This window comes from Corvus cornix, chromosome 4A (genome assembly GCF_000738735.6).
Source record: "Corvus cornix cornix isolate S_Up_H32 chromosome 4A, ASM73873v5, whole genome shotgun sequence".
Lineage (NCBI taxonomy): Eukaryota > Metazoa > Chordata > Aves > Passeriformes > Corvidae > Corvus > Corvus cornix.
Genome location: NC_047058.1, coordinates 87967 through 103282, shown reverse-complemented (window position 1 = coordinate 103282; position 15316 = coordinate 87967). Strand labels below are relative to the sequence as shown.

The window sequence follows — 15316 nt, the reverse complement described above, 5'->3', positions numbered from 1 at the left end:
CTGTGGGCACAATTTGGTAGAGGGTTAAAAAACCAGCAATATTTCAAACACAGGCTGCACACAGCCCTGGGATCTATCCCACAATCCCTGTTAGCTCCTCAAAGCATGTGGATACACAGGTGAGGGCTGGCCCAGGTCAGCTTTACCTTGAGCATGTCCCAGAGCAGACATCTTCCCACCATGAGAAATTGTACAAACACCCTGCCCAAATCTTCAGGAACTGCCAGGTCTGGTCTTCAAGACTATGCTGGGAAAACAGCATCAAGAGGAAGAAACAAGGACTTGGGAACTATTTTTCGGTTTTTCCATGGACTAGGGAGCACTGGGGCACAGCATGAGCACTGTGCCTCAGCACATCCTACACATGGTCAACAATAGCAGAGCACAAAGCAGCTTGTCAGTAAGAGACACAAATTGACATCTCCGAGCTGAATTCATTGTGTAAGCCACTTTCTTGGGACTGACTAAAATTAAGGAACAATCCCAGTAAGCAGTGGCTTACTTGTCAAGGAACAACGGAAACAACCCTTGACCAAGTCTTTCCCCTCGGTCCTTCCTCAGCCCTATTCACCCCCAAGATAAGGACATCTGTTGAAGCGACTGTGTTTCCCTAGGGAAGAAAAAAGAAGGATGGAGAGAGGATGTGGAAAGATCTGGTTTGCTGGTGGTAAAAGACAAACAGCAGTACCTGGAAAATGTAAACTGTTATAGTCCTTGCACAAAGGATTATTGAAGGGGAGAAGGCACAGCAGTGTCACAGTGTGAAAACATTAAGCTACTCAGTGCATTCAGAGAGAAGTAACTGGTTTATATAAAACAGATAAAGGTTTAGACAAAATAGATAAAGCTATGAAATAAGCCAACATACATACCACTAAAACTTTTCAAAGAGGAAAATAATTTTATTCCAGTGTTAAGTCATAAAAAAGTGTGATAAAAATCAGACTTTTAACAATTGCTAAACTTTGTGCAAACACATTAAAACCTACACATTCTCCTACTCAGCTGTCGACATTCCAAGGCAACAGCAGGTGTGATGACACTACACTGACTGCACAGAAATGAATAGAGGGGTCAGAGACCAAGGGCTTAAAGAATGGTTGCATTGATAAAGGACTCATCTACCCAAGAACAAACACATTTCTCTATTCTGCAATTCAGACTACTTTGGTAAGATTACTTCAGCAACAATTCTTCTCAATCTACAGCAGGAAGCCTGGCAAACCAAACGAGCAAGAAGATGGATCCTGCATTAATATTCTGATCTATCTTTCCATTAGGTATCTGCCAGCAACAGAATACTGCTGATTAAGTTACACAGTTCATCAATAATTAACACCTGGGTAAAAGACAGCTCTTCTCTGGAACCAGCAATACAGACATCCCTTCTTAGGAGCTAATTATAAACTTAAGAGGCACAGAGACTTCAGGCATATGCAGCACAGTGAAAAAAACCTTCTTGAATGGACTGTGCTACATGAGAATGAGTCTGTTTTGCACACATGTGGGTGAGTTTTTCCCATGCTGTCCCACGAGGTAGGTATACATCCCACTCATTCCACAGGAAAAGAAAAGGCACCATAGTTCAGCAACTAATTACAGCTGTATCTCAAACATGTCACGTTCCAATTTCCTGTGTCATTTGCTAATCCCACCTACCCAGAATTATTAATGGAGTTGCACAGATTAAAGATCCCGTGTCAACAGGGTAGAGCCACCAGTTAGAAACTCAGGAGGAATTCCCATCAGCTCTTCCCTCAGACTCTCACAGAAAAAGAACACCTTAAGGGAAGTGACATGGAAGTAAAAACATGTTTTTAATTCTGAAAAATTTATATGGAGCTCCCTCAAGTGAGATTTGTGTTGAGGGTGCTGAGGTCAAAGTTGAGAGAGCTGTGGCACAGGCCTTTGTGACCCTTCACAGCCCCATGCCAAGGCCAAAGGCAGTCAGAGCTGTAACATTGCTGCCGTGGTGGCACTGCTGGACATACCTGTCTGAGCTCACACATCCTGGGGTCTCCCCTCTAGAAAAGTAACCAAACAGAACCCCAGGACTGCTCCATCCATTCCCTGGGGCATAGCAGCTGGCAGGTGTCCTCTGCACAAGGACCGCGTGGGACACCCAGAGCTTTGCAAAGCACCCACGCAGGGAACACCCTTCTCAGAACACAAGTCTGTGACAGACACATCCACACCTCTGCACAGCTGTTGAAATCCAGAAAAAAATGATGCACAACAGAACAAGCTCGTGAAAGTTTGCGGAACTTAAATATTTATTTTTAAACCATTTAAAACCCCCAAAAACATTGAAATGAGCCTCATCTATAAACAGATTTACAAGACTAACAACTACAGAAGCTAGAGGAGCACTACAATTTGTTTCTGTGATGCAGTTATTTTGTAAATCTTCAGATCAACTGTATTTACAACTTTTGCTGCTTTTACATTTATAAAAATATTTATTTAATCCATAACATTATTGTTTTCAAAAACTATTTCCAGGCTTTTTTCTCAGATATAAATTCTAATTGAATTTCAGTTATATAGCAGATGAAAGTTTTAAACAGAAACTTTTTTTAAAAATTAAAACAAGGAGTTAAAAGTAATTTTTTTACAGTGTAGGCACCATTGAAAATAATTGTCCTTGGCATATCTAACCACCATCTCTCACGAGTGTCCTTTATATAAAAATGATGTAATGGCAACATTTGAGGAAAAATGCAGTATTTACTTGCACACCATTACTTTTTCAATATTTGGCAGATAAATTTCAGATTCATTAAAATTACTTTTGTGCAAAAACAAAATGTGCAGGTCTGAACCATAAAATAAACACACTCAGCCTTTATCAAAAATAAATTTACACCAACAGTTCCACAGCTAAATACTGAAAAACAACCCCAGTTCAAAACTTCAGCATAATATACATACTGGGTTGAAAAAGGGAAAAAACCAAATCAAAACAAAACAACAGAAGAGATTACCCATCTAGCAGTACCATAAATATATAACTGAAAGCAACTTTATAGTCTTACCTACTTTTTATGAAAAAAATCACTCTGTACTGCACAGTACTACCTTTTTGTGAAAGAATATCTATAACTCAGGTATTTGCATATTAACTGGTAAATACATATTTAAAATACACTTTCAGAGAATTATAAACAAATTATGTTGATGCATGGTATTTAATGTATCTCAGAACAAAAATGTGTATAAATATATTACAGGAGAAACAACACCACCACAACAGAACGCTGGTGTTACACCGATACCTGCGTGTGAGGTATGTAACATGTGACGCTCGGCTTCTCTGGCTCCCTTCCACCCAGGCATGTATACTCAGAGGAAAAAAATTAAGTTAAATTGGACTTCAGGTTTTGTCCATTATTGCCAAAAGCCTCACCCCCTCAACTGTATTGCTCTAAATTTTCCTACCATGATGATATAAGATTGAGTTACTACTTCAAAACCTGTTCTAAAAGGTAATACACAGACTGTACATCAGGATAGACCTGTTGCTACATATCACCTGCAAACTATTGACATATTGCTCTCAAATATATTTAATCATAGAGCTGCCTAAAATACTGTACCAAATCAGAATTAAGAGATACTGTTGCAGGTTTGTTTTTCATGCTGGTTGAAGCAGGTGCTACAGCAATACCCTTGCCACTACATGTTTTGAATACGCTTGTGAAAAAGCTATTTTTCTCTGAAGCTTGTTAGTGATTTACAAAAGTTTAACTCATGAATATAAAAGAGCTGTACAACTCCACGTACAGGAACAAAATAGCATCAAAACATACTGTACTTGAACATTCTATTAACTAAAGTAATGGTTATTTCTAAAAGCAAAACTGCACCTCAACATTTATCAGATTAAACGGGTGAAACTACAATATTAAAAGTTGTTCTTTACAAAATAATTTCCTGAAAATATAAAACCATGTGCACTGCCACAGAATAGTTGAGTAGGTTCTTTCAAATCCTCAATCACCATCAATATGTTGCAAAGATCCAAAAGGCACAAGGAGCTCATGAGCTAAGCACTGCCAAGCCTGAAGTAGTTTTGGTGGGTTTCACTGGGTCCATACAATACAGCAGTCAATTGTGTGAAGTTTCTTAGGATGAGTCATTAACAGAAAATCTACAGATAAAAAATGCAAGTAAAAAAAAATTGTTAATTATATTGTTTCAGTTAGGCAAACAGCACATAAATACTTCTGCATCACTAAACTAGTATGTGCCTTCATCTCAATGGTTCATAGGAAAAAACCCACCAGAAGTGACATTCTCAAGAAAACATTCCTAAAAGAGGTAAGAAAAAGATTCTATCTCCCCTACTGCCTGTAAATATGCTTAAGAGAAACCTGCAGGCTAAATTAAAGCAGCAAGATATAGCAACTACAGTAAAGCTGCAGCACTTCAAGACCAGATACAGTAAATAGTCACTATTAGTTTAAGTCTCAAACAGAAGTGTTACCTATAACTACAAAGCTAAAGGTTTAAAGCACTGGACACAGCAGATCTTTCCCTTATCACTGAACTACTTACTTCTGAAATTTCTCCATAAGTTTCTTCACCATCTTATCTGTGATCCCTGGACACGTTGCTTCTGCCACATTGATGCTTTTCTCAAGTTCCTCAATTGCTTTCTTTCTGTTAGCATTATTTGTGTCCTGCTGCTTGAGCTGAGGAGCAAACCAAAAAAGATAAAAGTCAGGAAAGTTGTTAGACATTTGGCTAATACTTTCAAAGAAGATTTTTACACCAACACTTACCTCAGCAAACACAGGTGTGATTATCATAGTTAAACAACTCAGGGTTTTAACAAGATCCTGATCCTAGAAGTTAACAAATAAGGATTACATCAGCATATTCCCATACAACATACACACTGCCTCTAACACAGCACATGTGATTTTGGAAGTTGAGTTAAATTTAACAAAGTGCTTAAAATATATTACAAAACCCACAAAGGCACAATACATCAACAAATGTTACAGGATGTTGAAATAGATGCCTGATGACACATCTCAAACAATGTCATACAGCATCAGAAAAACAGTTCAGTTTTTCCTCACTAGAAAGAGTCTCTAAAATTCCCATCTCTATGAATGGATCTACAGTTCATCTGCAGTATATTTTGCATTTGAGGCTGACATGGCAGAGGAAATATCTCTAACATGCATTATCTCTTGAACTGCAAAAATACCAGTCAGTTCTAATGGAAAGTGAAGTTACTAAGTTTTATGACTATTTTCCTTAAATAGGCTTCAGAACCAGCAGTTAGAAAGAAGAACTCCCCTGTCTGTACTTACCGTCCCATTCTGGAGCTTCTTTGCATCCGGCTTCTTCCGAACGGTAGTAAAGCTCCACTCAGGGTGAGAATTATTTTCTTTGTTGCTGGACTCCCTGAAGAAAAAAGGAGATGATGTACATAATACTAGCCATAACATGACACCAAGCAAGCACAGGTAACCCAAATACATAACAGGATTAGTTCCATAGTCCTTAAAATAAGAAGAAAAACATGTATTGAAACATTAACTGAACTTTAAAAGAGGCTGAATAAATTGAAATGTGATCAAAGCAAACAGAAGATGTTATCTACCCACATGGCTTACCTTCTCCCATGGCATACCATTTGAAAGAGTTATCTGATAGCCAGAAAAGCAAGAGACTTACAGAAATCATGTTGTTCCACAGGCATTGTGCAAATTTCTTCATGCACCTCAACCTTGCTCTGCAATGTCTCTAATTGTGATTCAGTGGTTTTGGTACAACCACTAGCCTCAGACTAGGAAATAAATAGCACTTAAACAGAACTGAAATTGATTTCAAAGAGAGAAATTTTAAAGAGGTAACAAGCACACGGCTTGACTTATATGTTAATCTTTAGGATCATACAAGAGGTTTTTTTTAGAAGAAGACAGTAAAAAAAAGGAACAGAGACAGGTGTACAGAAATGGTGTTATTACACAGAAAAGTTGCAGCAAACCTACTTAAAGAACATTATCTAAACAAAAAAACCTAAACTGAATATAAACTTACGAATCTGAACCATCGGAATCACTTTCGTCACTACTATGTCCTTCTGCTTTCCATCTCTTAAACCTATCAATCAGTTCTGTCAGATAGGAAGTCTTCTTGGCATTTTTCATAATGAATTTGTGCTTCAGAAGTTCTTTTGCAGTGGGGCGCTGCAAGAAACACTTTATATATTTAATGTTATGCTAACATTTCATGATTTTAAATGCTAATAGGGGAGATTTAGAAATACAACAGACTTCTAGAGCTAACTTGTATAAACAGGAAGTCAGAAAAGCCAGTAATCCACGTTTACGACCACGCTAAAAATACAATCAAGTCATCCATAGACTACACAGCTTATCCTTCTATGTTAGAAGGCCACACCCAGGAAAATGACTAATGAAAACTCTCCAAAGCAACATTTCCTTGTAAGCTGAATTCAGACAGCAAAAGCTGTGCTGGAGAAAAGGATTTCAGATGATTTTCTCCTCTGTTCAAACTTCTCTTCTGATATTATCCTAGTTTAGAGTGCATTTTAGGAATCTGCCTCTGCCACTGTAATTTCTTTCAGCAGTCTCCCTCCTTCTTTTGAGTATTTTAAACAAAACAAACTAGGATAGAAACAGATATTAAAAAGCATCACTAAAATTTACAGTGGTCTCTAAATTTATAGTTATAGTTTATAGGTTATAGTCTCTAAAATTACTTCAATCACTGATGATGCACAACACCAGCAAAATATTTCACAAGCACAGGAGAGCAGCAAACAAAACTGAAACATCTTTACACACACACACACACACACACACGTTTATCTACTCACAAATGTTGGGTCCTTATTCAGACATGCATCAATGAATTCTTTAAAAGGTTTACTGAAGTCTCCTAATAAAGTGGGAGGATTGTTTTTCGGAATGAGGAACAGAACTCTCATTGGATGCATATCTGAGTTGGGAGGCTCCCCCTTGGCCAGTTCAATTGCAGTGATGCCCAGTGACCAGATGTCAGCCTGAGAGAGGGAAAAGGGACTGTTAGTACAAAATTATGGGCTGTCATAACTAAGTATTTAATAACTGAAATATTCACATATAATGCACCTATATAACAAAATTAATGTTGATCTAAGTACATAATGCAAACATTCCTTTCTAACACTTCAGGAAATCTTGACTCACGAAGACCTGGCTGACTTAATTCTTTAATAACAAACATCTAGATCATCACTTTTGTTGCAGCTGGTATTCTAACACTGCCAGCAAATTAAACGGCTACCTAAATTTACACACTTTTGGAAAAGCTTCAGAAATATTGATCTTCCTTTGATTTTTTCCATATATTAGCAACAAACTACCACAAATTTCCTATGTCTAATTCAGAGTTTGTTTAGGTATCCAACCTTGTTTGACAGCTCACTCTAAAGGAACAAGGCAGAAAGCTGAATCAAATCCAGCAGGGGATCACTTAATTTCTTTCCTAACTGACTGCTTGATGAATTTAGCTGGAGAATTATTGACAACTAGTTAGACTTGAAACACCAAGTTCACAATGTAAGTCACAGAAGAATAATGAAGTACCATTTATTTTAGCTAAAAGCAAGCATTATAAACAAATTCTTTGTATCAAAACGTAGTATGATATTTTGATATGATACATAAAATACTACTATTCTAAAATTCTTTTCTGATTTTGATTTTTTTTCCCAAAAGAAATATATTATTACTTGCATCTTTTTAGATGAGCTACAATAGCTATTTAGATCACTAAAGGTGTTTCTCACTAAAAAGCGTTTGGCAATAGTTGAGTACACTTGGCACAGAATCATAAACCAAAACTGCCCATAGAGTAAACAAGGATTACAATTTGCATCTCTCCAATACTCCTCTTCTGTTCACAAGACCTAAAATAGCTGTACTTTATAGCAAAGAATTAAACTAACTCACTGTTTATTACTGAAATACATAACCAATTGGAGCAAAATTATTTGAAAGAAGAGATGGGGCTTACAAATCTCTGACACTACTAAAATGTATGAATTTCTAGTTTATTTCCCATCATTTTGGAGTAGAAAGAAGAAAGATTAAAATTCAGTACAGATACCAAAACAGTCATCAGTATTAGTCTAGAAATTTAAGTGTATCCTATCCAAATTCTTCATCTCTCCTACCAAAGGCTTGTATCTTCTGTGCTCTCCCATCAGACTACTGGCATGGAAAAAAAGGGGGAAGACATTGGTCTTGCAACATACTGAGGAGATATGGAAGACAAAAGATTAGGTTGCTGGGAAAATATAAATGAAGGGGTGATAAAGCTGATGTATACACAGGGCAAGCAGAAGAGGAATTCTTCCCCATCTGGCTGGCCAACACATATTTTTAAAGCAGGGTAGAGGGCTTTTCCAAAATGTCCTACAAAACACATTACAGTGGGACCACTGGAACCCTAAAGAGGAGAATTCCAACTTATCAGCAAGAAGCGTTGTGACAAGTACACAAATTCCTTCAAGTCTGAATGATCCCAGGAAAGTCTTTTGGAGTGTGAATGTTTTCAGGACACTTCAGATATCCAACAGTTTTTTCTTTATATGCACATCACATAAGTACAGTTTCATGTTTACTATTTGAGAAAAAGCAGTAAGAAAGTATTACTTCACACATACCAGATTTTTATTCTCTTGCTCCTATTTAAGGTTTTGTCTACAGAGTGTGTAAAGTCCAATGCCAGACTGAAACATACTGCCATTTCACCAGCCACATGTTCTAGGACATCTTGTGGTTTGACACACAGAAGAGGGGACTGTTACCTCCTTATTGTCATTTCCAGCACCAGTTCTCAACTCTCAGAAAAACATGGAAGAACTCTGCTTTTCCACTGCTAGTTCACATAGGAAAACTCTCCTTCGCGATTAGTCATCCATCAAGAGCTCTCACGACAAAGAAAGGCAAAGGTACCAAAGCCACAGCCACCAAGTTACTCTTTACCTTCTCAAGACCTGTGCTAAAATTTTCAGCATTACATGGATCCTCAGAAATACTATTTGAGAAATTATACCCAGAGCTGTGTATTAAAATCTGAGAAGAAATTAACATTTCGGCTGCCATCTTGGCTTTAAATAAACTGCCATGTCCTGGTGGCATTTTATTTTGTGAATACTTTATTACTGTTTGAATTAAATGCAAAACATCGAATTGAAACCAAATCAACCAACCACCCTACATCCAGGGAGCTGCTCTGAAAGAGACACACGACATCACCATTTTACTTGGTGACTTTGCACCTGAGCACAATGACATGTAATGACTGTATAAAACCAATTTAATCCTACTTTTAATTTTATTATTTGAAATCCTGTAATTTCAAATCTACTTCCCCCCTCCCCCTCCATACTGATAGAGCTAAAAGCAAAAAATTAAAATAAATGCTGTTGGATAACCAGATACAAAAAAAGTATGTTCTACTCTCGTACTTACTTTTGAATCATATGCTGACTGCTGAATAACTTCAGGGGCCATCCAAAACGGGGTTCCAACAAAGGTATTTCTCTTAATTTGTGTGTCTGTTAGCTGCCCAGCAACTCCAAAATCAGCAAGCTTAACATCACCTTGCTCTGATAACAAGACATTGGCAGCTGGCAAGGGAAATAGCATGATAACAAAATTAGAACACTGTTTTACAGTTTTTAAAGGCTTTAACAAAGAAACACTTGAAATGTTGCACACCTTTTATGTCCCTGTGAATTTTCTTCTCTGAGTGTAGGTAGTCAAGGCCTTTCAAGATTTCCTTTAGCATAGTAGCAATCTGGAACTCATCAAATGGGCCTGCTCGCAGCTTCAGAAAGAAGATGCATTAAAATCATTTTAGTCTTGTATCTAATTTTTGCCTTGCTTTGACTAAATTAAATCTTAAAATTGAAACATGTTTTTAAAGTAAAGAACTAACAAAATTAATGAAATATTCAATGCAATATGTAATTATTCTAATTGAAATAGGTGCCACTGGAATGATCACCTTCACATCTCCTCCACATCAGTGCCAATACACTGAAAATGCTGTTACTCCTTGAACATACACTGTGTTCCCCTCAGCATTCAAAGCACAAGACAAGCAATAACTAACTTTCCACAAAGTTGTATGTCCCTACAGGCAGCAAACATGGCAGACTGAATTTTGTAATTTAGATTAAGTAAATTAAGAAAACCAGTTTATTTCAAAACAGATTAATCTGTTGACTGTGGGTTTTGAATTTAATGATGCAGTTTTTACTTGTCCCAGCATTTTTGATTCCATGTCTGCTTTTGTATCAAGAACCTAACATGCCACTATAAAGCTGGTAGTATGGATTAAGTGTAAGCTTTGCACATTTGAAAGCTATGCAAATAAAACAGAAGAAATTAAGGTGAGTGATTAAAAAAATACCAACGACACAGCACCAAAACACCATGAAATTATGGCCAGGCAAAGTGAGGCAAATGAGGCAAAACTTAAATTTTACTCTTCTAAGATTTTATTCTTTTACAGGTTCAGTGATTTAAACTGGCACAAGTAAAAACTATTTCCCTGTTTCTGACACTCCACAGAATACAATCAATTACTCAAAAGGGTCAAAGAATACCTCACATCCCGCTCAGGGCCAAGTTCTAGAGCTACAAACTACCACATGCTACACCTAATTACTATGCTTTTGATGAGTTGATGCGATGTAATTTCATAAAGAATTTTAAATAGAGTTGTGAAGTCAAGCACATACTTCAACTCTCGCAGACAGGACCCCAGTTAGCAAATACGTAATTATCACCATTTGATAATAGTGAAGACATGATATTTTCCCTTCTGAATCACACAAAGACTGAGCTATATTATCTTACAGGAAAGGGTGGGTCTGTAGCATTACTGAGGCAGAGCTGCACCGAAACCATGGGGAAACCACATCCACACTCAGTGGACTGCACTTGTGCACTCTCCAGGCTACACCCTCCATGAATGCCAACACTACCTGAAGTAAAAGGCACTTTCATGCTTAACTGAAAATACCTGAACATGGAAAACCCAACACGTTTTAACCAGTTAAAATTAACTGTGGCTGTGGACACACTCTTCATTCATTCCTGAGATCCAAACCTAAAGGAAACATTTTTTACCTAAGCGTAATGAATTCTACTTGGAGGAGGTGGAAAGTGATAGACAGAGGACCCCAAACCCAAACCCCCACCACATACAGCAAGAAAAGAACTTCTCAAACTAAAAGAAACCATTGCTTCATTTGACTGAGAACAAATGGATGCTTCCTAATGCTTAGAGACAAAAAGTAAAATAGAAAAATTAACATGAATTCAATGTGACAGAACTACCATTCAAATTCACACTTTTTGGAGCATTACCACATAGCACTGATGTAGTATCAGCTGCCTCCAGGTACTTATTTTTATAAAGTGATATAAAAACACAATGAAATAAAGTTCACTGATACTTACATTGCAAAAAAAATATATATATACTTACAAGATCCAAAGCTGACCCGCCACCCAAGTATTCCATTATTATCCATAGTTTTGTGCCCTGTAAAGAAGGCATGAGAGAAGTTGAAGGCTGCCATAAAAAATTATATATATATATTTTATATATTTCAATAGACTACCAGCACACTCTTAGGAGAAGGCAAATACAGAGTCTTGTTGATCACCTAGTTGTATGCAATTACTTCTTGTAGAATGATCACACAGCTCCTGTGAAGTCTAAAATATTAATTAATATGTTTGACTTCTGTATTTAAAAAGCAATGAAAAAACACCATTACTACTAACCAATTTCTGCTAAATAATATCTAAAATGATTTCACTTAAAGGAACAGAACTTACAGGAGAAAGAAGTGATTAGGTGGTGGTTTAAGTTTTAATTAAATACAAATAATTATTTAAAGTGGACCTTGCAAATACCTGAGTTTCTGCACTTCCTCTGTGGAGATGTATCAACCTCCAGAACTGACAAATTCTTCTAACATTGATTTCTAGGTGATGACTTTGTCCTCAGCTTGTCACTGCAAAAGGTGGCTGGTTCATAGAAATAAAACTGGAAACATTGGTAGCAAATCTACAGACTACTTGCCTGCCAGAGTCCCCTCACATTCTAGGCAAAACTCAAATATGAATCTATGGGCTACTATTTCAGAAAATTCTGTGAATAAATGTATTTCTTTATTTAAAATAAAACCCAGTAATTAAAAATACTCAATTGGACCACAGCTGGTGAAGTATCACACACACTGTGTAAGTTTCCAGCAAATACTTACCAGTGCTAGTTCCTCACAGCAGAGCACAAGCTCAGGGCAGGAGTACTCTTTAAAGCCTCTTGCATTCTTCATTGTATACTTTCCCACCCTATGGCCTGCCCAGGGATGGAAACCTCAAGAAAACTCAGCAAGCAAATAAAGGTGCAATTTCTGAAAACACCACATCCAATCATCCTAACAAAGTGTGCTCTGTTAGATTTACACTGAATTTAAAAACCACATAATTTATGAGAGTCTATTCCAATATTATGATCTCAGCAGGGAAGGGCTGGCTAATTTTAGCAGTTTTTATAAAGCCCAACTTTGTCAGCTCAGAAGACCTGCAAGGAACTCCTGTTCAAGGCAAACATTGTGGTTACCAGACATGTTTGGAGGACTTGACTATTACTTGAAAACAGTACAGGGTGAAAATGAATAAGTACTGTTTCTCAAATAATGTCTCAAAGAAATTGCTACTATCCACTGTAACTTGGTGTGGACATTTTCTAGCCAGGCATGAATAACCTTTTTCCTAGCTATTTTCTGTCAGCCAAGTATAAATAGACAGGGCAGAACAACCACTATCTTTAGATTGTCACAAAGCTTTGCTGCACAAAGTGCTGCACAATTCTGATGGAAGTCTTTGGATGCTACAGGAGGATTTCTCCATATTCGAATCTGAAAAGCTGACAGTAACTTCAGGTTTGTTTTAACTGCAGAAGAAAAGAGCAAGCTCAGGTGGCTGTAATAGCTACAAGGCTAGATATTGAAAACCTTGGTCTAAATGACACAAATAAGGAAAACAATCATGGAATTCCAGTCATCAAGAGATTTATCTCTATGGTACCGTTGGGAAATCCAGCTGAAGCACTTCATCAAGCTTACCAAATTTGTGTAACCAGAACATGCCAGAACTACAGTAACTTTTAATCTTTTTCTTGCTTGAACTGGTAGGGGAGTAATGCATTTTGACAAGCCATTAAGCTGGAGGAAAACACTCACTTCAGCTATCCAACCTAACTTATCCAGGGTACCCTCCACACCCAGTGGTTTATTTATTGAGATGTTAATCGCAATCAAAGTGCAATAGGGGATGAGGAGACAAATTTAGATCCTGACCTTCTACAAATATGAACAAATACCTCTATCAGGACTTAAATTATCTTACGGCCACAAAAGCTGCAATACAGCTGAAGCTTATATGATTCTACACACATTAGTGAAAGGCATGATATAAAGGTAAAACATTTTATTATTGTACGCAAATGTGTTTATTAAGGTGCATTCTTTGACTGTATATATGTTTGCACACCACCTACCCGCATGTTTAGAAAACACTACTGATCTTGCCAGACATGCAACAAAAATTTAGGAAAAAATTACTAATGCCTAAGCTTTAAGGTTAATTCAATGGGAAACTCCCATTTGAACTTCAAGATATCCCACATTACCATGATATGGGGGTTTTGTACCTTTTTGTGTCACAGTAACTGAAAACTGGCATCAACTTTATCACAAGAACCTCAGGGAAGCAGACCTCGCCATCTTGTACCAATGATGAGGTTTTATAGATTAAAATACCTGATAACAGACAAGTAACATTGCACTGCTAGGAAACTATTAAGGGACTGTCCACACTTTTAAAAATCACATTTACAAGTTGGATATACAAGCTGTAGCTAATGAACAGCTAGGCTGCAGAATGTGAGCGTAACTTACACAGCATCAGCTGAGCTGACTAAGTTACAAGTTAGTAAATCAAGTAATTGAAAGAGACACTCCTGCCTTCTGCCTTTCAGCAGCAGGGGCATCTCGGAGAGCCTGCACGCAGCTGGCAAGCCCCAGGCTCCCTGTGACTGGGCCACTCCACCATCTCCAACAGCCACAAGGCTGCCTTTGCATCCTGAAGTGCAAAGAAATTGTCAAGATACAGACTATGTAGAACAGAGTGTAAAAAAAAATAAAATCTCTCATCTGAAATGTTTGCAATTAGAACCCCCTCACAACTACATCTCTTCTTTCATGTTTTAGCCGTAACAACTTTTAGCTATCAACTATCTTGCTGGAGGGAAAACTCAAAATGATGACAAGAACAATCTGCTTACTCAAAGATTAGTTAAAATTGATTAGAAAACCAGAGTAAGTTACAACAGAAGATGTTCCGCTACAGTTCAGTTGGATGAACCGACACTTACATGCTAAACTTGAAGCCAACACATGGTCTCAGCTGTGATTTCTTCAAAGTAAAAACTAGTAAAATTTAAAGACTTAAGACAGATCTAGATTACTGAACTAGATAAACATCAGTAAGTGCTGTAGGCAAGCTGAATGCCTTTGCATTGAGGGTTTACTTTGGTATTTAGTCAGGAAAACACTAAGTCTCTTTGAACAGTGGAAAATTACAAACATTTCTAATGGCATTTCTACAGCTTCAGAGAGAGCTCCATGCATGATTAATACACTTTAATAAACTATTTCTAGTCCATAAGCATGATCTGAAACACAGCACACTGGCTCAACTGTTTTGTTTCCCTGTAAATAAAGATGCAAAGGAAAAAAACAGGTATCTTAAATTTTTAAATACCTTCTATTTACCTTATGCTCTTTTTAACCATTATCTTAAAAGGTATTTCTAGGAATTTTTCAGTGATCTTTATACATAAACAGAAGTGTCCAGCAACAAACATATGGGACCACTGTAAATATGAACTTCACACCAGTTATATCCATGGCAAACGGCTTCTGATCTCTGCAGCCTAGGACTCAGCTTTGTAAAAAATAAGATGTCTTAATTTTCAGAATTTAACCTCAATATTCTTTAATTTTTAATTATACAGTCATTTGGTACATAACTGTACTCATTTCATTGTTTCAAAGAGATATTTACAATGTACAGGAAGATGAAATCCTGAATGAAGTACTGCACTTAGCTTAATAGTTAGGCTGACTGTCACTCTCAAAGAAATAGCTAATATAAAGTTAACAGCTAGAGCAATTAAGTGAAAAACAAAAAAGGAG

The 15316-nt window shown here is 37.1% G+C and overlaps 1 protein-coding gene across 2 annotated transcripts in view; it reads right to left on the bottom strand.

The window, feature by feature from the left end:
- Positions 1-2249: 2249 nt before the first annotated feature.
- STK26 (serine/threonine kinase 26) overlaps positions 2250-15316 on the bottom strand; it is a 37216-nt gene continuing 24149 nt past the window's right edge. For both annotated transcript variants that reach the window (XM_039572268.1, XM_039572267.1), the window contains exons 4-12: positions 11533-11589; positions 9753-9861; positions 9504-9661; positions 6860-7045; positions 6058-6206; positions 5325-5418; positions 4785-4847; positions 4558-4694; positions 2250-4150 (exon numbers count right to left, since the gene is read on the bottom strand). In XM_039572268.1, coding sequence (XP_039428202.1) covers positions 4126-4150; positions 4558-4694; positions 4785-4847; positions 5325-5418; positions 6058-6206; positions 6860-7045; positions 9504-9661; positions 9753-9861; positions 11533-11589 — 978 coding nt within the window. In that variant the 3' untranslated portion in view covers positions 2250-4125. The remainder of the gene's footprint in view (positions 4151-4557; positions 4695-4784; positions 4848-5324; positions 5419-6057; positions 6207-6859; positions 7046-9503; positions 9662-9752; positions 9862-11532; positions 11590-15316) is intronic.